The sequence below is a fragment of the Hippocampus comes genome, unplaced genomic scaffold (genome assembly GCF_001891065.2).
Source record: "Hippocampus comes isolate QL1 unplaced genomic scaffold, H_comes_QL1_v1.1 scaffold112, whole genome shotgun sequence".
In the NCBI taxonomy this organism is placed as follows: Eukaryota; Metazoa; Chordata; class Actinopteri; order Syngnathiformes; family Syngnathidae; genus Hippocampus; species Hippocampus comes.
The window spans coordinates 2,602,514-2,627,154 of record NW_017805841.1 but is presented as its reverse complement, the minus strand read 5'-3'; the positions used below and the strand labels follow the sequence as shown (position 1 = coordinate 2,627,154).

The following is a 24,641-nucleotide window of genomic DNA, read 5'->3' as shown; positions in this document are numbered from 1 at the left end:
CTCACTCACTCACTCACTCACTCACTCACTCACTCACTCACTCACTCACTCACTCACTCACTGTCTGTCTGTATCTATCTATCTATCTATCTATCTATCTATCTATCTATCTATCTATCTATCTATCTATCTATCTGTCTGTCTGTCTGTCTGTCTGTCTGTCCTTTGTTCCTTCGTTCCTTCCACTAAATGACAGGTATACTCTGTATGCCCATTTTTTTATTCACCAATGACAAGTGAAATGTATGACATTAAAACAGTGAATTCATCTTTTTTGGGCACAGTATTTAAGAAATATACCAGCTACAATGGCACCGACTTGCTTGAGTGACAAGATGAAAATGTGAATGCCACATGGGAATAATCATTGCTCGGGTGACAGAATTGATTTCACGCTTAAGATCTCCTGAGCAAATCTCAAAGCACAAGAAGCCACCTGTCACAGTTCATGAAATCAAATTAGTACCATCCATTCATTTTCGATCGTCATTTGGGTTGTGGGTGCGCATCAACCTATGTGAGCTGACTTTTGGCAGAGTGCCCGCTGAACGGATTGCCAGGGCACGTATAGACAAATAAGGATTCACACTCACTTTCACACTTAAGGAAAATTGAGCAATTGATTCAAGTGGAATTGGATTCATTTGGAGTGCCGGAGGACACTGTAGAACCCGCATCCAACTCATGCAAGCACAGGTTCAGAGACTGTGAGGCAGACATGCTAATCACTTGGCTTACCGTGCTGAACTATATTAATAGCCGGTGACCAAATTTAAGAGGATTTTGTACTGAAAGTGGCATTGTCTGTGTTACTGTCAGCTTTTTTTTTTTATTAGATTTACTTTTGTTTCATGTTTTGTAATGTACTATATTGTAATGTACTATCCATTTTCCGATCCGCAATATACTCACAAGGTGGCGTGGGGTGCTGGACCCAGCTGTCTCCGGGCAGTAGGCGAGGGACACCCTAAACCGGTTGCCAGCCAAACGCAGGGCACACTCACACTCACACCTAGGGACAATTTGGAGTGTTCATTAGCCTGCCATGAGTGTTTTTGGAATGTGGGAGGAAATCGGAGTACCCAGATTAAACCTACACAGGCTCGGGGAGAACATGCAAACTCCACACAGGAAGGCCGGAGCCGGAATCGAACACTGCATTTCCTCACCTTTGCCGACGCGCTAACCAGTCAACCCCCGGGCCGCCACACACACACACACACACACACACACACACACACACACACACACACACACACACACACACACACACACATATGTATTAAGGATGGGACAATTTACAAAATCCACGGTTCGGTTCGCATCTCGATTTCGTGGTGGCGATTTTTTTATTTGTACTACACTGTGACTTTTCGAGAAATCAGTCATGTCTTGTAGGTTAATAGTGAAAGAATGAACACCTGAAGTATTTACACAGAAATATTATTAATTATTATTATCATTATTGTATTATTTTTGACGCATTTTTGTTCATCAGATATCAAATATCTTTGCCTATCACTGCCAGCGGCGTACAGTGAAAAAAAAAATTTAATGCTCTTCTTTCGGAAGGTACACGTCATAGTGTTGCGTTGCAGTTAAAGTCACAAATCTCAAATTGTCGCCTTCAAGTTTCAATCAAGTTACTGCAAAAAAAAAAAAAAAAAATCTCGCTAAATCTTTTCCGACTTTTGTGTTTCCTGTTGAATTCTCAGTTGAATTGCATCATATTATGCTCACTTTTGAATTAAATGAACATCAGCATTTTGATTGGGGGAAATTGAACATTTGCGTGAGTGTGTGCGTGCGTGCGTGTAATGCAGCCCTGGAGGTTGGGAGTGTGGCAGCACAGGCAGGATGCTCAGGGACTTGGTTATCAATCGTTGCCTGGCAACCACACACCATCTCCCGTGTCCTCTCACCCTCCTCCTCGTCCTCCTCTTCATCCCGTCCCCCCCTTCCCCCTTCTTTCGGCTTTGTCTCTCCCCTCTCAACAAACACTGTTGCATTCATCTCACCATCTCATCCGCTCTCCAAATTCTTCCGAGACACCTTTCAGGAACTATTGTTTTGCTCCCAGGGTGCACCGGGACGAGGATAGCGAAGATGAGAATGGTCGCTTCTGGAGAGGGGTTAGCGAGTGCAGGGATACAATAGGGAGGAAAAAGTGAAGACAGGCTCCCTCGGCAGATATTCATTACTACTTTTTTCTCATTAACAAGGAAACATGTCGCTACATCCTGCATAATAGGTGTCAGACTCATCCCAGCAACACCTTTCATTTCCATTACGAGGCTTTGACAATGCAGCTTCTAAAATCTGGAAGAACTGAAAAATGTGATCCTGATTATCACTTTACACCTCGACATGGGATTGTTGCATTTATAGAAGACAGATTCTGCATTTTTTTTTCACTGAATTTAAAACAGGTCCAATGTTTTTTAAAAGCATTCTTTTGTCAAAATACACCCAAGACAAAAGATTACATCACATTTTTACCTTGCTTTTGGAGTCTCATTGACCTGTTTTAAGGGGCCAATGCTGAGGAAGGCTTTCGTTAACCAGGTGGTACTCGGGGCTTTCAATTAGGCACTTGGCTACAATTATTAAAAAGTGAGAAGTGCTCCATCATAATGAAAGTGGATTGTATTTTCATTTATGGAGGCAGCACTTCATCACCAAGCATCAAAATCCAGTTCGTGTGGCAGATCTGTGAATGTGGCACTCAACACCGTACCTCCTGATGACTAGGTAGACAATTAGCTCAGGCTAATCTGTGCTAACACAGCAGCTCAACGGCTTATTTAGTTAATGATATAAAGTACCCACGTCTATTTGGGGTTAGGCATCTATTTGAGTGGAGCACGTCATCAGAGGAAATAAATGCATTGCACACATTCAGTTCAAATCTACCAGATGATGCGATCGTCTGACGTGTCTGACTTTAAACTTGACAACACACTTTTTCAAACCTCACCGAAATTATTTAGTATGATTACAGGCGGCACTCCTTTCTCATGCAAATCAAACACTGCTCCCCACCATGTGAGGTCATTGCGGAGGAGAGCTTTTGTTACCATGAAGAATTGTGAAGCGAAGAAGGAAATTTTGAAGTGCATGAGCTCCAAGAAAAGACGGGGAAACTACTTTCACTCGTGGAGACAGCACTTCACAACCAAGCTTCAGAATAACACTGGTCACTTTTCAAAGTATTTAAAATAACTCATCAAAATATACTTGGCTCTCCAAGTAAAACTATTAGGAACAAAATTCAAATGCAGTTGCATAGTACGTGTATGTGTTCTTCAAAAGTTCTGTTCCTTCAAAAAAAAAAAAAAAAAACGTAATATTATTCTAAGCCTTGTCCTCCCTTGCTCTTCTTCTGTGGTGTTATTGACGGTTGACAAACTGCCTTAATGGCACATTAGCGGCGTCAACTGTCCTTCCACTACAAGGAAACTCAAGTGAATTGATGGAGATGTTGAATGAAGTATGATGGCGCCATCTACTGGTGGGAATCTCAAACGCACTTGTATCTCAGATCTTAGCTTGTAACTCAGGACAAAACAATAAGGCCAGTATAAAGAGAGAACCATGTAAAGTGAGTGATCTGGCTGCACAGCAAACTTTAATATAGAATTTGATTTCTTGTTGGCTTCTTCGGGAACACTTTAAGAGTGAGACAGCATATAAAAATCAACACAACTCAACGGAAGCCCACGTAGCCTAGGTTGATGAGGTATTGTCTGATTAAGTAATACCGCACCCTAAAGGCCATACATTGGCACCACAAGACGAGCTGTTGAAGCTGGTGAGAGGAAAGGGTTTTGTTTCTGCTTTTTGTAATTTATTTTGCATTAAAGGAAAGTATTGCATTTCCACTTAACACATATTTTGAGATGAACCCCAAGCAATAGTGACCTCACTGGGCTAACTGCGACAAAAATACTTGAGAATAGAGAAGGGTATAACTGTACAGAAGACCGGAGAATTGAACCCGAACCATCATGCATACAAACTCCTGTGATTTTTGAAATATTTTTTTTGAATTATGTAATTGTTATCAAAGTGTCCAACGCTTTTCAAAGAACACTTCTGAGTGTATGCTGCATTCCAGGGGAGTGGGAAGTCCCACCAGGACAAACAAGTGCATTGGGACGCCACTCAACTGGGAGGTCCAAACCACAAAGTCGGAAGGAAAGTAAAAAGTTCTCCAATTGCATCACGTTGCTTGAATCAGATGTTATGATCGATTTTTATATTGTTCTGATTAAATTTAGTTTTGAATGATTTCCTTTTGCCCCTTTTTTTCATGTCATGACTCCTTTTTATTTCCACGTGTCGAATCAGGCCTGTTCCTTGTGTCGACCAATCGGCTCCCTCCAGTCGTGCGTGTCTTGACCAGATGTGCCTTGTTGTCTGTCAGTGTGCTTGCATTTAGTTATCTGGTTTCTTTCAGTCTTTCTCGGTTTCTTGTTGTTTTTGTGTGTGGAAGTTGTTAGTCGTGTTGATGTATTCATGTTATGTTCTCTTTTGTGGTTAATCCAAATTTCTTTGTAGCTCATGTTTTGGGACTTTTTTGATGGCGTATTTGGAGTCGTCCACGTACCCCGTTTGCCCTCTTGTAAAATCCTATTTTTTAATCTCTTTATTTTTCCTTTTCCCCCGTCTTGCCTCCGTGCACTTGGGCCCACCTTTTGCCTTGACATCAAATTGTGATAAGAGTGACAATAACACGATTAAAACTATTAAAAATAAATCAAAGTGCTATATTGTTTTTATGATTGGCATGACAGTGTGCCCACCGCAGCTTTCTTATGCCTTGCAGCATAATTGAAAATAAATGCATGACTCATGAAATGAAAGACCAAACTCCACTCTGCATTTGTAATATAGTCTCTTTTTAATATTTATTCTTTTTGACTTGTGGAGGGGGAGCAGGGATGTCTTTTATTTCTTTACAGCACAATTTGCATAACCCATAAGAGCCCACAGTGACACCAGTGTAACAAACAGTTTGAACTCCTCAGCATCTTTTTTCAAAACTTTTTGTCTGATTTTAACCCAACAAAACTTTTTGGAAAAATGGGTCTGGGCTCTTATGGGATAATGTCTAAACACATCCTGTGTACAACCACAAAACCATTACATTATTGTTATTTTTTGGGGGGGTGGAAAAACAAGACCATTTTACAAGCATATTTCTTTACAGTCAGCATAACTATACATAATGTGTTGGACGAAACATGCAACATCCACAACATGAAGACATTTTTTTCTCTCGTTTGTGTTGTACAACTATAGACACGCATTAACTGTACATTTATATCTCTTTCCACTCCGCTCGCATGCTCATATTTGGACAAAATAAACATTCACTCTGTAGAAAATAAACACTTTATGTACACTGCCAAAGTCACATTCACGCACGCGGATGATTGCACAGTCAACAGGCAACGGGACGAACGGTGACGAAGAGTCGAACAGGGAAACAGTCATTAGGTGAGAATTTTGCATGGAAACAAAGCTTTCACTCACTGTACATGAGACTGCTGTTCGTGTTTCTGTGGTCAGATTTGCATTGCCATTTTGTAGAGCTCCCTCGCGTTTCTGTATACTTATTTTTTTTTCTTGTTCTTTAAAATTTGCTACAGAGACAAATGAATGCACATCACGTTAAATGTCCTACGTTTTCAATTCATTCCAGTGCAGAAACACGAAAACACATGAATGAGGGAAACAATAAAGTGCACAAGCTTCCACGCCCATAAATAGATTCATATCCATTACAAAATAAAATACTTTTCTCCCCCTTCTTTTTTGTTTTTGTTTTGTTTTAGACCTTATGTTTCAACAGACAGACATATAATTACTGGGGAAAAAAAGTTGCATAGAAGTACCTCAAAAGAAGCGGAAAATGGCACGATAAAAAAAAAAATCCTCCATATTCTCTTTCTAATTGTCATAATTTTTTAGGATTATTTGTTGTTGTTTTTTTTTTTTGCTGTTAAAGTGACATCTTGTTCTTAGCCTCTTCATATTTAGTGATATGCTTCAACACGTTTGTTGTAATTATTATTTTTTTTCGATATGGTTACGACTGTATACAGGGTTAACCTGCACTCTAATTAAGTGCCCAGGGTGTGTTTTTTTTTTTTTTTGGTCACAGGCAGTGAAGTAGGCTGGTTCACCATGTTGCACCGGGAGTCTCACACACACACACACACACACACACACACACACACACACACACACACACACACACACACACACACACACACGATCCTTGACTTTCTAAGTAAAACCAGGAGGGAGCTGTTGATGGGCGAAAATGAACACTAGCCATTATTTAGTGTTGGAACATTCCCCGCGGCACTGCTTCATTTGTACAGTGCAAAATTATGGCTGCGTGTGACCATTGTTGTGGGGTGTCATCTCCTCATTAAAGTGACAGAAGGTCTTTAGGGCAAGGGTCGGGACCCTACGACGACACATCATCTAAACGTTTTTATCTTTTAGAATTTTTTTTTTTCGGAGCAATGAGTAGGAGTAAGCCTTCCAGTCGAGCACACCAGCTTCTTTCCACATGACAAAAATAATACATGCTAAATTCACCGAAGACTCTACATTGTCAATCGGTGTGAATGTAAATGCTTGTTTCTCTGTGTGTGCCCCAAAGTTGAAATGCAACCTGTCCAGGGTGTGCGTCTTGACTTTCCTTAAGTCAGCTATGACAGTCTCAAGCTCATCAAGGGCATTAATTTAGGACAAAAACCACAGAAAATGAAATGCTTCCCTCGGTGCATGGGTGAACAATCAAGGGTGTACCTCACCTCTCAAACAAAGTCAGGTGGGACTGGCACCAGCTCATCCGAATACCCTTTTGAGGACCGTTCCAATAAAAAATTAATCTATGTTTGTCTGTAGGTGCCCAGCGATTCACTAGCGACCAATCAAAGGTGCCCTCCACTCACTTCAAGTCAGCTAGGATCGCCTCCAACTCACACAACCGTCAACTAGGGACACAAGCTTTTGACAATGGATGTGCGTTTGCCTATTTGTGGCGAGTGATTGACTGGCGACCAATCCAGGGTGTTTTGTCTAGTCAGGTAGGTAGCCTCTGGCTCTTCCAGGACCCTCATGTATGCAAACGCTACAGAAAATGAATGTATGCATGTCTGTATGTGCCCTGCATTTGGCTGGTGACCAGCTCAGGGTGGGTACTGCCTCTCGCCCAAAGTCAGATAAGATAGGTTCAAGTTCACATGGACCCTGAATGAGGGCAAGCACTATAGAAAATAGATGTATGGTTCCGTGAGTTGATATGCTGCGTCAACATGCTGGTGAAAGCTTCACTCAATATGTTTGAATAACACAAGTGTATATGGCTTTGTAAACGTATGATGAAGTTAAAGCACGATGGAAGTGCACTCCATTCTCTACCCATCATTTTGACCAAATTGTATTTTTCATTTGTTGGGCTATGAAGTGCGTATTCGGCAAATCAATTAAGACGTCATTCACTGCCGTTAATACAAATGCCAAATGGTGAATTTGAGTGTGAATCCGAGCTCTAATGATAGACATTTTAGTCATTCTTCCATATCGCTGTCTCCTAGCTGTAACTGTAATCTGTCCAAGATTGGCAAAACTTCGTCTATTATTTAACGTCTGTATCTGTGTGTGAATATATTGATATTCTCTGTAACTTCTTCTGTTCACAACACATTCCAAAATCTCTGCAATGGATAAAAACAAGTCCAAGTCAATGTTGGCAGTTATTAGCACACCACACCTCCCGAATGTTCATGGATGTCAATGTATCAGTTGTTATGTCTTTCTTTTTTCAATAATAATGATGATGATAATCAGTATTATTGCGTTATCTGCTCAGAGGTTGCTGGGTGCTGAGCTGACAAGCAGCTTGTGCCAGCTGACAACCCTCTTCCTCATGTCCACCTTGTCCAGCCAAATGTAGGCCTCCCCGATCAGGGTCTTCTTCACAAACTTGCCCCCGTTGGATACAAGGAAAAGCTACAAGGAAGAGAACATGGACATTTAACCTGGGCAGCACGATGCTCTAGTGGTTAGCACATCTGCCTTGCAGTCATGAGATCTGGGTTTCAATCTCAATCTATTTGCATGCTCTTGCCATGTTTACATGAGTTGTCTTCCTTCCACATTCTAAAAAGCATGCTTCTTCGGTTGCTTGAAGACGATAAACAGTAGTGTCAGTGCTTGTTTATCACCCAGTCCTGGGTGTATCCCATTTATTGTTTTTCCTCAAAAACAAATAAGGACAAGTGCTATAGAAAATAAATAAATTGATTTAAATTAAACACAACAGGTTCCTGCGTGTGATCAAATACTAATGCTTATTTGGTGAAGCAGCATGTGGCTCATCACCTAAGATTATTTTGTCATGCTCGTAGTGACTGTGAGCAATTGTACTGATCATGAAGTGGCTCAGTACTAGTGTGTTTGTCAGAAAATTTTGTTTTCTGCATTGCTTTCTCTGCTCTGTACAAGCTCTCCTCTTTCATTCCATAAAAAGACAGTTCTTTGTACAGTGTATTGTATTGTTGTATTATTATTTGTTTTTTGTCATGCTTTTTGTTTTTTTGAGGGTGTACCTGTATGGAGTGTCCTGTGGGATTGAGGGGGAAACGGAAGGTCTCGTTGAAAGAAGGCTCACGGTCGTGACGGCAAACTCTGGTTTTCTTTTTGATGATCCTCTTCTGAGTGGCCACGTTGACCACGTACAGCTTCACGTACAGGTCTGATGGCGCACAACAGGCAAAGTAGACAAGAATATCCTTTCAGACTGCGGTTAAAATAAAATGTTGATATTGTTCATTTAAAATGATTATATTGTGAAATATATATTGCTCAATATTTTCAAAACACCAGTGTTACTTCCGAGGAAAATTGACTGAGAACTTTCCAGAAAATCAGCCACACCCACCCCTTCGAAAACCTATTTAAAAGAGAAGCATTTTTTTTTCTTTTCATTAATTTGTTCCAAGCGCCGCCACAAGTCTAAACCTGGTACAGTATTCTGATTGATATTCCGTTTGTGGAATATGAATTTGAAAAAGGTTTCATCCATCTCAGGGGTAGCCATTTTGCCACTTGCTGTGAGCTGGAAATGATGTCACAGTGTCCAGTTTAGTGGAGTGGAGGCACATAGAGCATATTGTAGAGAACATTTTTTGACTTTACATCCCTTTAAAGCTACTATTTATTGCCTATTTGCATTCACACGGTGGCAGTTGCCCCCACCTGGCAGGTGGTCGGGACTTTTGAACTTGTAAGTGATGTTTCTGCACTGCAGAATTTCCAGGACCAACTGGTCGCCGTCCGTCTTCACCTCTTTCTTCAGAGCCACTTTGATCTCGCCCATCACTTGTGTCTTCTCGCCTACAACAAAAGCCCGCGGTCACTTGCATACTCCAATGAGTTATGTGTTAGTCTTTCAATTGATTCAGCAGCATATGCACTCAATGAGGCAGGCGCATCCCATATCCGATTCATATTCACATACAATAGAGGCCCAAGTCGGATTTGAAACAAAAAAAGTAATTATACTGTTCAGAGTGAATGAAAAAAATGATGTACGTGCCGCTTATGTCCCAGAAAATCGGAAGTGAGCTGCAGTGTGAACGGCCTTCTTCGTTGAAGAGAAAAAGACTAATGTTGTTGCTTCCTTTTAGCTGCAGTGAGTGGCCAGCAGGTGGTGACACACTGCACAAACGAAAGTCTGAACTTCACAGCCCAAATTCCCAAAACACAATTTTTTTTTTTTGCTACATGATTTAAATTTAACTATAATAAAGTAAAATATAAGTATAATGAAAAATGATAAAAGAGAATGTAAAGAAAATAACTGTTTTTATAACGTGTAATTAAGCCGAGTCACACCAACCCAAATTGTAATACATTTCTGGTGTTGTATGCCATTGAGGAGCGTGGCCTTGCGATTCGCGTCAGGAGCTGCTGTGAGGTGGTTAGTTCAGTATTTATGTCTGCTTCATGCTCCTTGAGAGTGTTTTTATTTTCTGTTTGTGTTTATTACTGGTTACGAGTAAGTTTAGCTTAAACTAAGGAATAGCATTATTCTATATGATTCACTTCTACAAAGTACACAAGTTTGAGGACATTTAGATGCTTTGGAGTGAGCACAAAAACTGTGAATAGGCGAGTTTTTGGTGCACATCAAAGTTCAGGATCCAATGTGCGAAGCGGCAAATTCATGCGTATTCTGCATCCATTGTGCTCTATAGTTCTTGAAGTAAAAGATGACAGCAACTTGCCTTCATTCTCAGGAGTTCCCATGTGGTTTTTATCCGTTCCGTTTGGAATAGTCGTACCACTGCGACAAACAGGACAAACTATGTTAGCATGAGGCACTGTTATGCACAATGGACTGAAAAAAAAAATCCTCTCACATGTGCGGGACTTGAAATATGGCGCTGTCCACTCCAGTTCCTCCACCTTCACCTCCATCTAGACCACCCTCATAGGCGTCGCCCACGAGACTGGGGGCAGACAGCACCACCGGCCCTGAGACGTCACCCAGCCGGTGGCCCAGTCCTGTCACACGTGGATGGATGGATGGATGGATAGATAGATAGATATAAATCAGTACAGGTGTGTTGGATAATTTGCATTTACAAATATAACAAAGTCTTTCAATCAATCAATTAATATTGAATAAATTATAAAAATGATTTTTCTACTATGATCAAAACATTAACAATGTCAATTCTATGAATATTTATTGCTTCCATTATTAGTACAACTACTACGACTACAATAACACCTCTACGATTATTCGTAGCAGTAGTAGTCATAGTAAGTAGCAGTAATACTACTACAGTACTTAGTATAACTTGTAGTTGTACTTCTAGAAGTTTTTTTATATGAAACACATTTTTTTATATCATATTATTTCCTTTTTATTTTCTTAAACTGCAGTATTATACTACTATTTCTGGCACTCTATATTACAGTCACTATATTGTAATCTCTAATCATTATTACTGATAAGGCAACAGGTGTTGTAGTTCGTTTATTGGTTATTATTAGATTCTGTGGGTGTACCGAATATTCTGGCACATAAAGTTTTATTATTATTATTATTATTTTTTTTTTTATTATAATGACAAACATCCAAAAAAATAACATGTACTGTATAGGAAATCCACACACTTTTTCAGATGAAGAAACAATTCAACAATATTTAGATTTCCAATGTCAGTTATTCACACACAAGATGTTTGTATTCAGTTTTAAAACATTTGAGCAATTTTTAGGATTCTCATATCGTTCCTATATGTTGCCTCACCTTCCCTTTTTCTGTCTTTGCTCTCATTGGTGGATGAGGCTGGCAATGACGCTGTTTCCTGCTTTGACCGCCAATTGTTGAGGGCAGTGGGAATAAAGAGGGTGGGTGCTTGGGGAGAGGGGTGGAGTAGCGGGTAGGGTGGGGAGCCTGTGTGCCATACCCATGTGAGTGTGTGTGTGTGTGTGTGTGTGTGTGTGTGTGTGTGTGCGTGTGCATGTTGCCTCTTTGCTTGTGGTGCATTCACATGGTACACACATGCAAAGACACACAAAGAATGGCAGTACGAAAGCCAGGGGAGCTGCGGTGACATGCTTATATGTTTGAGAACACATTATCGACATGTATTGTTGATTTTGCGAACTTGAGAGACAGCCATCCCACATTGGTTTCAGGGTTTTAGAGAAACCATTTACAAGGGATTGGCTCATGCACACTAGTTATTATTAAGGGTTGGCATTTTATAACTGTTTTATTACTGTTTTATGACAAACGTCAGACACTTTGTTCTGTTTAGATATCTTAAATCCAAGAAAACAAGCAGATTAATTTGTTTTATTAATACTAATTTCATTTGAATCTGTCTTACCGGCCCCATCTCTTTGGTGTACAGTGAACCCCCTCATATATTAATCAGGATGTAGCACACATGAAAATTTTTGTAATTGCTTACTGATGCCACATGACAGCAGTAAAGTTCTATGGCCTACATAGACCAGTTCCGCGAAATACTTCCCATCTCACCAGAGAGCTGAAATTTATTTTCCGGTGAGCTTCCTGCTCCATTCACACTTGTAAAATAAATGGACAGAAAAACTTGAGTGCTTTATTTGTCATAAAGATTTGTACATTTCTGGAAGTTTCTCTGTCCGTCGATTTTGAATGGTGCCGAAAGTTAACGGGAAATTAGCTAATTACTGGCAAGATTGTAAGTGCGTCGCATGACACATGTCCTTTAGATAAAGCTATGGCCTGATCAAATAATGCTAGCTTGAACATCGTTGCTTGACACAATATGCCACCAGATGGCGCCAAAGCAATATTTTTATTTGAGGCATTATTTTTGGCCTGATCAAAAAAATAAATAAAACAGTGAATAAGCAAGCTTTTGAGTGAACAGCTGTAGAAAGTCCCCCCTCCCCCACCCAAACGAAAAAAAATCAGCAAAATTTGCGAATGCTGGATAGCAAACACGCAAGGGTTCACTGGAGATAAATTCAAAAAGTGAAAATGTTAAGTTAGCGGTTTTAGTGTGAGCTACATGCACAAATTGGGAGAAGAAAATGGGGAGGAAATGTGTCAAAGGAAGTGCATCAAGGGTAGGGAAGGGATTTACTTGGTTGCAGGCGGGACTGTTGCACGGCAGCCTCGGCAGCGGCGATGGCTATCCCGGCGTCCTCCAAGTGGGCCTGGGTAACACTGCTCTTGCTTTGGCTCCGCGACGGCCCGTGCGAACGGAGCTGGCCATCTGAAGAAGACTTAGAACTGCCCGGGCTGCTGTGGGACTTTTCCAAAGGCAACATCTGCAAATCTGTGGTGATGGCAGTGTGGATTTAATGTATTAGTAGCCTTTTTTGGTGATTGTTATCAAGCAGCAGCAACACGAGAAAGCAGCAGCAGGCGGGCATTTACCATTTATTCTATCAAGACTTTTGACAGATAAACATGAATATGGGAGAACAGGCAGAATTGAATGATACTTCCCTGCCAGGCCTGGCTTCAGAGTTGGCATTAGCACAAAGGTGGCACTTACAATCCATTTTTCATAATATGGACTCCTAATTCACATCTCTTGTACCGAAACATACAAAAGATGCAATTTTTCACAACACACCTATTGCCAGAAAATGCTCTTATCGTGTTTCATTCGCATCCTGACGACCATGTTTTTTTTTTTTTTTTTTGGTCCACAGTTTTTTTATCCAATGGGATTTCAGCCTCTCTGTGTTGCCATGTCACTTTAATTTTTTCCATGGCCCTGCACACTTGGTTACCTTTATTAAGCCAAGTGTTCTCCTTACCTTTAGAAGGATCAGGGAAGATTCCATGGCTTCTGCTCTTGATGACGGAGTTAATGGGTGAATCATAGTTCCCTTCTCCCTGGTCTGGCCCTTGTCCCATACCGTGCCCAGGCCCCATCCCGGACCCTGATAGGTGGCCTTGGGCACTGTGGCCCTGTCCGGCTCCAGATCCAGGCGGCCCCTGAATCCCGTGGTGGGCTCTGTTGTGCTCAATACTCTCACTCTGCTCCTTAAGTGGCAACCAGCGAGGTGTGTTGTCCAGCTGGGTCGTGTTGGACAAGTCGATCAACACCTGAAGTAAAAAACAAACAAAACAGAATTAGCTTTGGGAAGAGTAAATGGCTTTGAAGGAAGACAGATGCTATGACTCACTTCTCCCAGGAAGTCGTTGGATGAGGATCTGTCGTAGTCCCATACTGTCACCTCGAGAGTCTTTTTCTTCAGCTAAATTAAAGTGGAGAGAGGCAAAACAATATGCTAATATAACCACCTGAACATTCATTCACAAGTGTGAGGGGCTGTCAGTAACATCATTCAGAATTGCCAACAAATCTGAAATGCTCTTATTCAGTCAGGTAAAATGCTCTCACACAGAAAATAAATCTTCTCACACATAAAACTGAAACTATTTCACACTTCCTCCTGAAATACACTGAAATTATATGCTAATATGTGTTAGCCTTGATTGCTCTGAGTCTCACTCTGCCCCACTGTCATAAGGTGTTCCACAGGGTTCGATTTCGGGGACCCTGTTGTTTTCATTGTATTTTCTGCCCCTGTATTCCATTTTAGGTGGCACGGTGGTTGAATGGTTAGCACGTCCGCTTCACAAGACAATCTAACTGTGCGCATGGGTGATGTTTTCTTTCTTTTGGGAATTTCCTATACTTTGCAGAGCTAGGATTGGGCATAATGGAGTGTTTGCTCCATTGTGTGTCATTGTGGGGTGGATAGCATTAAAATCAGAGTGGTCGGAGCGGACGCTGGCCTTGATATTGCGGACACAGAAATAGACTCACTCGGATCCGTGCATGACATTGGCACGCACACATACACAAACAACTTGACTTGTGATTGACGTGTGTTGAGAGTGGAGATAAAAGTCTGCCAAGGGACAATGAAAGAAGCCTTCAGGACACGCTAAAAAGACAAAGTCCTGAAATGAATCGGTAACACCAACTCAGTGTAAAGTTCTTGTCATTTTATTTTTGTGTAGCACAAACGTTTGACATTCAACCTGTACTGTTACTATGGTACTTTGCGTGAATAGTTGGGCTTGTTCACGTGTGCAAAATGCCAAAGTGAGTTTCTTTGAGCCCTGATGTGTCATCTGTAGATTATTTGAAATTGTGTGTGTGTGTGTGTGTGTGTGTGTGTGTGTGTGTGTGTGTGTGTGTGTGTGTGTGTGCGTGCGTGTGTGTGGTGTGTGTGTGTGTGTGTGTGTGCGCGTATGTGTGTGCACACCTGTTCCAGATGGATGTTCTTGTAGATGACTGTCTGGTTCCATTCCGGGTTCATGGTCTTCTGGGCATATTTGGTCCGTCTCTTGTTGTCCACACTGCAGTATTGAGACAACACACAAAACACTTTAAAACCATCTCCCCATCTTGTTGGAGTGTTGTACAATATTCCATACACATGAATGTAAAGGAAAAGATGCTTGTCGATATGACTGTTTGAAAATCATGGATTAAAATAAATGAATAATAAATGCTTCCGTTCAATGCTTTTACAAAAGAGGCACAGGAGATTTGAAGGTGAGAGCCATGAAGGAGAAGAAGCAAAAATCATGGTTCATCTTATCTTAACTCTACTACACACAGCAGACACACAAAGAACAAAAAGGATGGGAAACGAAACACAGAATTTGAAGGAAGGGTAAGAAAAAGCGGTACAACACCAACTGAAAGCAAAGATCAGCACCACACTACCTTGCATTCTGGACAACCATGACTTGGCTGAGGGAGTCCAGAAGAGGAAGAGGAGGGCGGATTTTCACAAACAAGAAAGAATAATACAATAAATAATAGAATAAACAATAAACAAACAGAAAGAAAAACAGTCAGAGAAGCCCAACGAAAGCCAGTCAAAGGATAGTGAGCTGGGCCGAGGCGATCCATATGCTCTTATCAAGGTCACATCAAAACACACACAAGGTTTTGCGCTCTGGAAATACACGTTAATGAGCATCACACATGAGCGCAATTGGCTGATGGGCAAATCTGAAGTGTTGTTTTGCTAACTGCAACGTCAGCCATCCATATTGGACATACGCACGGAGAGGAGCTCGGCGAGAGTGCTGCTTCTTAAAAACGTGTCTTTTAAACTGATACTGATACTGTTAGGGAGACTAATGGCCCTATTGATCCCTGGGCTATTTTCAAGCTCTCATGGAGAGAGCAGTCAGAGCAAAAGCAAAAACAACAACATGGCATGTTTACAGTGGGGGAAGGAACGATTTCATCGCCTGCTGGATCTGCTAGTTTGCGCACTTAGAAAGGATGGAACACTTTCTGATTTTATGGTTGTTTAGTGATGATGGTAATGAACAGAATACAAGTGAAAAGTGTGAAGCCCTACTAACAAAGTGTTATTCAGCTTTCGGGGGGAATTTCAGAATGACCTAAAATGCACTATAAGCATTAGAGTTGAACTTAATTTGACTTCCTCTAAACTTTTCAATGAATGTCCACCTGCTGAAATACAGGATGTAATTGTACAATGTTTACCCAGGTGATTTCCATTCAAGGGAATATCTGCCCAGGCAGCACGGTGGTCAATTGGTTAGCACGTCCGCTTCACAGTCGACTGATTAGCATGTCTGCTTCACAGTGCAGAGCTCCAGGATTTGATTCAGGGCCTTCCTGTGTGGGGTTTGTATGTTCTCCCTGTGTCTGTGTGGGTTTTCTCTGGGTACTCCGGTTTCCTCCCACATTCCAAAAACATGCTGGATATGTTAAATGAACACTTTAGATTGTCCCCAGGAGTGATTGCGAGTGTGGATGTTTGTTTGTCAATGTATGCCCTGCGATTGGCTTCACACAGTAAGGCCGGGGTCTGGAATTGAACCCAAATTCTGAGATCAAATACTTGTATTTCTCTCCATAAAATGCATAACATTTTCCGACTTTCGTCCAAAAAAAATGTGTGTTTTGACTGACATTCTGTCTCCTACCATCATCAACAATGATAAAAATCGAGACTAGTTTCTTTGCAAGCGAGAAAACTTAAATATTCAGCAGGTGATCTCATTACAACTTCTTCTAAATATACAATAAAAGACAGCAGTATCACTTTCTAGGAATAACAACCCCAAGCAGTAAGAAGTAGTCATCTCATAGTCTAATAATTACAAACAGTGCAATCATCAAGAAACAAACAGGGAGAGCGAACTCAGGACAAGGACACACACACAAAGGCACAAGGCAGACAAGGTGGAGACATGACGAGAGTTGTTCGCATATGCTCACCCTCTCCCGGGCAGTAGGTAGACCTTGACGAAAGGGTCCGAGTAGCCATCGTTGTCCCTCGGCGCCAGGTTTCTGGCCTGGAGAACGTGAACGATCAGGTTTCCCACATTCCTGTCATAGTTGATCTGGAGCTGAGGCGGGAGAGGTGATCGTTACTGTTGGTGTGCAGCCCAACAATGAGACAGGCTTTTAATTGGCCTATTTGCTTTTAAAGTACCGCTAAGTAAGAAGTGTTGGTCATCTTCTAGGTTGCCTTTAAATGCATTGCAGTAGCTTAAAATAAACAAATGTAAAATTAAATTAAAAGTTCATCTGCACATCCAAAAAAATCTTCATACTGGCTTTATCCCGGTGTCCTCAAATTGTTTTTTTTCCTCCACTGGTTTTCTTCTGCTACTAGTTTTCTCCTCACCCAGCTTTGTCCTTGACTTGTTTTGTTCCAGTCTGCACTGCAAATCTTTCTCCGTCACTGCCTTTGCCAACCTACACCACTGAGGTAGAGTTAAGCTTTGCTCGCTATGGTAATGTGAGAACAGCCGTTAACCGTATTTCAAGACCGGCCTATGCTATTGAAGCTGTTACTTTTAATCACTACTACTTTATTGTTGAGTGAAGAGGGGAAGCAATGTGTTTTCTACCTGAATTTCTCCAGTAATGGGATGAGACATCCTTATCATGTCTGTTGGCTGGAAAAAATGGGAACAAGAAGACTTGTTTTTAATTAGGTGAATAATTGACAACACATATGTGATCCACAATCACATGAAAATAAATACTGACATGTTTATATAAACCAAATCAGACATATATTGAAGGGACCCACAGTGAATATAAAACGTTTTCACACCCCCGTTCAAATGACAGGTTTCGATTGTTAAAAAATGAGCCCAAAATAAATAATTTTTAAAAATCCACCATAATGTGACAAGCAGACCATCTGAACTTTATATTATTTGACAAATAATACAAGTAAAACTGACAACAGTTAAGACTAGCAACGTGTCCGATGAATTGAGCAATCCCATTTAAAAAATATCTTTTTGAGAGGAGAAAAGTAAAAACAATCAGCTGTGATAATGTGCTTGTGCAAGTGTTTGCACACTCATAAACGGGGATATGGCCGTGTTTAGAATGAACCAATCACATTCTAACATGTTAAATAGGAGTCAGCACACTACTGCCTCAATTTAAAATGCCTCTTATGAACGCCAAATGAAGTTCAGCTCTTCTTGTGGTCACATAAATGTTAGAAAAAGATTTGGAAATGATTTATCTTGGTCCCATTGACAGGACATAACAAAAATCTGGCATTTGAACTGGGGTGTGTTTTTATTTCCACTGTAAGTCCTTGTGGGAACTAAAATGGCCTCGTAAACAAAACAAGTGATGTAAATCAATGTATGTGTGTGTGTGGGGGGGGGGGGTGATGGGCGTGTGCGGCATTGTGGGGAACAACATTTTTTGTGTGGACTGACAAGATGGTCCCCAACAATGTGACTCATGTAAATCAAGGTGTGTGTGTGTGTGTGTGTGTGTGTGTGTGTGTGTGTGTGTGTGTGCGTGTGTGTGTGTGTGTGTGAGTGAATGTGCGTGTGCGTGCATGCGTGCGTGCGTGTATGTGTGTGTGTGTCCTTGCACACTTCCTCTCACACTTCCAGTGAGGGTCATGCGCCAAAGGACTGCATTTACTTGTTCTATCATAATTGGCCTGTCACTGTCTGATGTAAAGCATAATAGCGTTTGACCTTCCTCCCTGGGGCAGGCCTCAACTTGGACGCGTTTTGTGATGTCTCGCTAATGGAATCAAAATGGCAGAGATGAACCGAGGGTGGATACTGACGCATGACACAGGATGCACCACAGTCTGGACTTGGCATTTAGGGGCAGCAAATGCAGCGCCCCACCACATGCAACAGTCAATCTTATGAATTGTGTGTATTTTGTATTTAATACATACTAGTGATTTAATTGTGTTTTGGTATCACTGTTGATATTAGTAGCGGTAGTAGTAGTGTACTCATCATTAAAGACAGTAGGATTCGTATTAGGAGAACAGAGTGGTAAATAAGTATTTTAAGTAGTAATTAGTATTTTTGATACTACTTCAACTACTACCACTAATTATTATTATTATTATTGTTTCTGCCAATTGGCAATTTTGTTTATTAGGGTCAATGTGTGTGTGTGTGTGTGTGTGTGTGTGTGTGTGTGTGTGTGTGTGTGTGTGTGTGTGTGTTTGTAAAATTAAAAATAAACACATACGTATGAAACCAACTCAGTTGTTGCGACCCCAACAATTTCTTTTCGGAATAATCCAAATCCCACAATGAAATTTCATCTTCCATTCAATTACCTTGTGTCGCTGTTTCTTATTTATTGCAGGTGACGCGGGTTGGCCGGGGCTCGGCACCCCACTAGATGCGGCCGACCCGGTGCCCGAATGGACCACAGCCGATCTCTCCAGGGCCGACAGCACACCCAGACCTGTGGGTCCTCCGAGCCCGGCGCCCATCATGCCTGGCGCCTGCTGCTGGGAGACCTTGTGCAGCTCTGCGGCCAGCTGCTTAGGATCCACGCCAGGAGAACGTTGGCCTCCTACTAAAGCAAGCAGCCGTGTAGTCACATTGTAATAGTGTTACAAACATGCATGCAAATCCATTGTACATACCAGCCTTAAGCTGGACGTGGTGCTCCAGGACTTGTGGGTGCTCAGGGTCAGACAGCATGTTCAGATCGCTGTTAAAACGCATACATTTGTCATTTTAGCAGCCATCGGTCAGTGCGGAAGGATGATAGGGGCGTCAGGGTCAGACAGCATGTTCAGATCGCTGTTAAAAAGCATACATTTGTCATTTTAGCAGCCATCGGTCAGTTCGGACAGATGATAGGGGCAGGACTTGTGGGTGCTCAGGGTCAGACAGCATGTTCAGATCGCTGTTAAAACGCATACATTTGTCATTTTAGCAGCCATCGGTCAGTGCGGAAGGATGATAGGGGCGTGGATTGAGGACAGAAGAAGAGGGGAAGGCACTCATTGGCTATGTGTAGAGCAGCCGCATAGGCCTTTTCACCATGTCATCACTAGGGTTGCAAAATTTTGAGAATTACACAAATTGAATACTTTGCATATGGGAAGTCTTTCCATTTGGAGGTGTGTGCTCCACCAAAAGACAGTCTTGCGGTATATTTAAGATGTGCATGCCCAAACACAACTTTTGGTCTTCCACCTGGAAGTACCTTGGCCCCTCTTGTTTGCAAACATTATGAAAAGGGCAATACAGCATATCTAAGATGTTTCAGAGAGAGAGAGAGAGACGGGGGCAGAGGCGGCGAGTCCAAAACGGCCACAGCTGTGACATACAGTCGCACGCAGAGCTCCGCCTCTGCACACGGCTGGCCCACGATGCCTTGAACTTCCTCATAGGTCTTTCCCGTCAGCTGCACACCGTTCCACTCCAGCACCTGCATGCCTGTAATGAAGTCAGTAGGGGACAAAATTCATTAGTTGCTAACGATTTGCCAGAAAAACTGTCCTGAATGACTTCTCACTTACAAGTACGAAACCAGCTGCTGCAATGACAAGTAGCTCAGATTAATATTCGTCTTTTCACCCAAACTGTCACGATGTAGCCTACCATGCAATTCATTTTGTCCTCCACCTCCTCCTCCTCAGCCTATTTAGGTTTGCCCCTGAAGGCTTGTTCTGTAGTGCTGCGCTCTGCGTCCTCTCCATTCAACATCCGGTGGGTAAACATGTGCTCCCTGACCGCACCATCGCCTACGTATCATCTTTTCAAAGATAGAATAACATTCCTCCTTTGTCAAAATTACCACGAGAGTCAGCACTGTGGATGAATACCAGAGACAACCAAGAAAAACAAGCTGTAATTGTGCGATTTGGCCTCAGCTTCTAATCTCCTCTGTTTGCAAATTGTACCTCAGTGTGTTCGAAAGAGAATGTATCTGCTAAAAATAGCTTCATGACTAACACCACCCAAGGTAAGCTAAAAGAATCCCATGTTCTGCACAAGAATAAATGACAGTATGTACATGACTACAGGACCTGACTTATAAAAGTCAGTTCTTCAAAATAACGGGCACATATTGTGGAAAATTTCCTTTACAAATGTACACACAATAATTGGTTGTAACACACAACCAAGTAACTAAGAAAACTCACAACCAAGTCATTAAGTAAATTCCCTGGGACATCACGAGCCAGCTAATTTACATAATACCGCCACCACACCCAGTTTCACCGCCCAAGTCTACATACAGGCTTCTTTGTACTCCGGCGGGGGACCAACGCTAGCACATCATTGCGGCAATGCCACGCAAACTGTTTGCCTTAACACTTGCGCACACCCACACGTGTTGTTTTGAAAAAAATATATCTATAAGCCTGTGTGTCTGGCCAGGAATACACAAACATAGGTAAACATCCATCCATTTTCTTATCCGCTTATCCAAGGTCACGGTAGGCGGGGTACACCCTGACCTGGTTCCCAGCCAATCTCAGAGGTAAACAAACATGGCTCAGATATTCAGATACAGCACAGAACCACACTTTTGGAGCGACGAGGAAACTGACTGCTTTATTCCTGCGGTGAGTGTTGTTTTGATGCTTAGAAGCAGAAATGATGTCTATTTGCGTCATGACATTATCCGCACGTCGGCTGTTGAGATTGGGACATTCCAAATGATCACAATTAGCATTTATACAGAAGAAACTCTCCGCTCACGCATGAAAACAAGTTATTTTTAATATTTTAGAAACCACAATTTTGACATAAACCCGAATGTTGACTGTGTGTAAACGTAGTCATGGTCTTCTTACCCTCTATGAGTTTTCCTGTTTGTTCTGCGACGCCACCTGGGATGACTCTTGCAACATAGGCTCCGATCTCCCATTGGCTGCCTGGGATGTCCTTGCCACCGACCACCCGTATCCCGAGACCATTTCCTAAAAATATATCACAATCAAGTTCTATCCACGGGAGGGGGATTCTTCATGCTTTCTGTGTGACTTTGTACCTGACACGCTAGAGTCCTTCTGATCTCTGGTGAGCTTGATACGGGTGTGAGGGAAGACGTAAGGGACCAGTTTTATCTGAAAAAGAAATTAATTACCAGCATGTATACACATCGTTTTGAAGTCGAGATGATCCCAAAAAATACAGGTTAGAACTTTCTCCACTGCTTTGTAGGCACCACTCATGCCATCATTGGTTGGTCTTACAATCTGCTTTACTGACACCATTAGCAGGCCTTACCGTCAGATTTTCAGTCACTGGTCATTTTAGTCTTTAAAGGTGCATGGCAAGGGGAAAGAAGTGATTGGAATGTATGCAGTCACTGTTCATGTCATGACAGTCTTCCTTTCAATCACTGTTCATGCCACCGTTGTGCAGTCTTAGGGTCTGTTCTTCAGTCATGTCATCATTGGCTAATTTGGAGATTTGCTTTTCAGTCACTGTCCTCGCCTATCACAATTGATGCTCATGGCCTCAGAAGGTTCAAATATATCCTGGGAGTTCTCTTCTGTAATTTATTAACTAGCATCATAATACAGTGTTCATTTTTTTGGGCAAATCTAGATTCAAGTAGGCATTCTGAAGTTTTCAATATGTTGATTTATATCATTTTGTTAAAATCTGGAACTCACTTGTCTCCTGTCTGCCATGTGTCTGGTCTGTGGATGTCCTTCTCTTGGTTTGTCAAACCAGTCGGTATCCTCGCGTCTCAGATGGTAGGCTGGGGAAGGAGAGGTAGTCGTTAAAAAGCTTGCGTGTTTGTGAATAACATCTACTTTAAGCATTGCGTTACGGTAAATAAAGCAGAGATCCATCTTCAAATCAAGCTTTGGAAGCACTGTTTCCAATATGCATCACAATGTCTGTTACACATCAATTCACTTGACGTCATATTGCTCAAAATGATTAAGAGTTTTCTTCTGCTTTGCTTGACACAGTGAAGGAAATGTGTGTTGATGCCTAAGCCTATATGATTCTTCCATCAGTTTGCCATTTCGACTTATACCAAGAGCTTACATACAACGTGCTCTCACCAACCAACATAATTAGTATATGTATCCAATCTGATGAGATCCAATACAAGAGCTATTGCAAAGATTCTGTCTTTCCAAAGATGGTAATGTTTCTTTTTTGGAAGGTAATCAATCAATTTAATGGTGAGACAAAGTCCCACAAGTACTATCAACAGGAGTTCAAACAAAACGTTGATAAGGTGACTAGTTTTAATTAATTTTCCTTTAGTTAGGCTTGATTGTTTAGTGGTTATTTGTTTTCTTGTATGAGGCATGATTAAGAATGCCAAAAATAATAATAATAATAATAATAATAACTTTTTATCTGGAAAGTCAAAGTTTTTTATAATGGCAATCATTTCGGAACAGTGTGTTTTCAAGCTGAGCATTTTCATCTTGAGAAAGTCAGGATTTTGCTCTTGTATTGCTACTTTGTTTAGGTGTTATTATTCTCTTGAGAAACGTTATCCTCGTAAATTGCCCTTCTCCCTACGGCCACTGAATTTGTGAAGTATCTGTATAAATGTTAGATTAATATATTATCCTGTTAACTGTGTATCTCAGATTAAGAGCGCTTATCAGAATTAGAAGGAAAACATTCTGATCAATAATCGGTGTGCGGCAGCGATGACAACCCGAAGACTTTTTTTTGTGGGTTTTTTTGTACAGTAATCAGAAAATGACTTCCATTGTCATTTCAATCCAAACACATCTTTGTGAGAAAAAACATACATGGCACACTGGCAACCAGAAAAGGAAGTGATACGCTTTACGGAACCACTGATGTGAAGTCATTCCCCAATGATGCATACTGACTGAGTCAGTGCAGGAGATGCTGATGGTTCATTCCCAAAATGAATTGCAACTAAGGGTTCCACTAAATGGCATGGGACTTTCTACCACGGAGATGCGGGTCATTCCAGAATGGATCCAGTCAGAATGTTCATAACTTATGCAGAAGCCAGTCATTCAGGAGAGTAATGATGTGCGACATGGAGGCGTACATTCCGTAAATTACTTCATGGGGGAATGCTGTCTCACCTTCTATATTCCAGTTTGGGCCTCCAGCTGGGGTACAAAATTGTATATATTTATATATTTTTGAAAGAATGGTATATGTTTGTTTTTGTTTGGGTTTTTTTTTTTTTTTTCATTTCAAGAAATGGGTGCAGCAGCCTGTGAAATCAAGGAACTAAGCTGAGAGGAAGTCTTATGTATTGGGAGTGTATGTTGGCACATGCATTAAAAGCAGGGGTTAATGTATGATGCATGCTTGAAATTACAGCAACCAACTAGCTGCTATTGTGTACACACTTAAAGGAGAGGCACTATGAAAAAGACAAGATATGCTTAAGGGGAAAAAGCTCATCCATCAACCATTGTGTAAGTGGGCCTTGAGAGATGGTTAACTATGATACTCTACCGTGTGCGATACTTTCATGAAAGATTCTGGCTTCCTCTCTGTTCAACACCAGCACGGACTCACTGAGTCCTGTAATCAAGGCAGATTGACACTTATATGTGGAGTCAGCACACAAATCATCTTCTCATCACCTAGAGAGAGCCTTGAAAAAAACAGTCCACAAGCTACATGTGACGTGAGTGGAATACTCATTCAAATCATCAAAAAGAATTTGATTTAATTTGCTGTGTGAATGTGTTTTGCAGCTACAAATCTGGATTACTACCTAAAATGGCAATGAGGAAAACTAAAAATATGGAAGACATTGACTTTATTAGGATGGAAACTCAAACATGTA

The 24,641-nt window shown here is 41.4% G+C and overlaps 1 protein-coding gene across 6 annotated transcripts in view; it reads right to left on the bottom strand.

Annotated features, from left to right (window-relative positions):
- Window positions 1-6,005: 6,005 nt before the first annotated feature.
- Window positions 6,006-24,641, bottom strand: part of pclob (piccolo presynaptic cytomatrix protein b) — a 54,085-nt gene continuing 35,449 nt past the window's right edge. The window contains exons 17-36 of one of the 6 annotated variants that reach the window (XM_019888321.1): window positions 24,305-24,373; window positions 23,923-23,949; window positions 22,501-22,589; window positions 21,870-21,945; window positions 21,673-21,798; window positions 20,197-20,305; window positions 19,504-19,571; window positions 19,189-19,433; window positions 17,474-17,521; window positions 16,836-16,966; window positions 15,297-15,323; window positions 14,830-14,923; window positions 13,738-13,809; window positions 13,366-13,657; window positions 12,681-12,875; window positions 10,449-10,593; window positions 10,314-10,372; window positions 9,283-9,420; window positions 8,634-8,779; window positions 6,006-8,034 (exon numbers count right to left, since the gene is read on the bottom strand). In XM_019888321.1, coding sequence (XP_019743880.1) covers window positions 7,891-8,034; window positions 8,634-8,779; window positions 9,283-9,420; window positions 10,314-10,372; window positions 10,449-10,593; window positions 12,681-12,875; window positions 13,366-13,657; window positions 13,738-13,809; window positions 14,830-14,923; window positions 15,297-15,323; window positions 16,836-16,966; window positions 17,474-17,521; window positions 19,189-19,433; window positions 19,504-19,571; window positions 20,197-20,305; window positions 21,673-21,798; window positions 21,870-21,945; window positions 22,501-22,589; window positions 23,923-23,949; window positions 24,305-24,373 — 2,300 coding nt within the window. In that variant the 3' untranslated portion in view covers window positions 6,006-7,890. The remainder of the gene's footprint in view (window positions 8,035-8,633; window positions 8,780-9,282; window positions 9,421-10,313; window positions 10,373-10,448; window positions 10,594-12,680; window positions 12,876-13,365; window positions 13,658-13,737; window positions 13,810-14,829; window positions 14,924-15,296; window positions 15,324-16,835; window positions 16,967-17,473; window positions 17,522-19,188; window positions 19,434-19,503; window positions 19,572-20,196; window positions 20,306-21,672; window positions 21,799-21,869; window positions 21,946-22,500; window positions 22,590-23,922; window positions 23,950-24,304; window positions 24,374-24,641) is intronic. The other 5 variants (XM_019888322.1, XM_019888324.1, XM_019888323.1 and 2 more) reach the window with 5 other exon arrangements.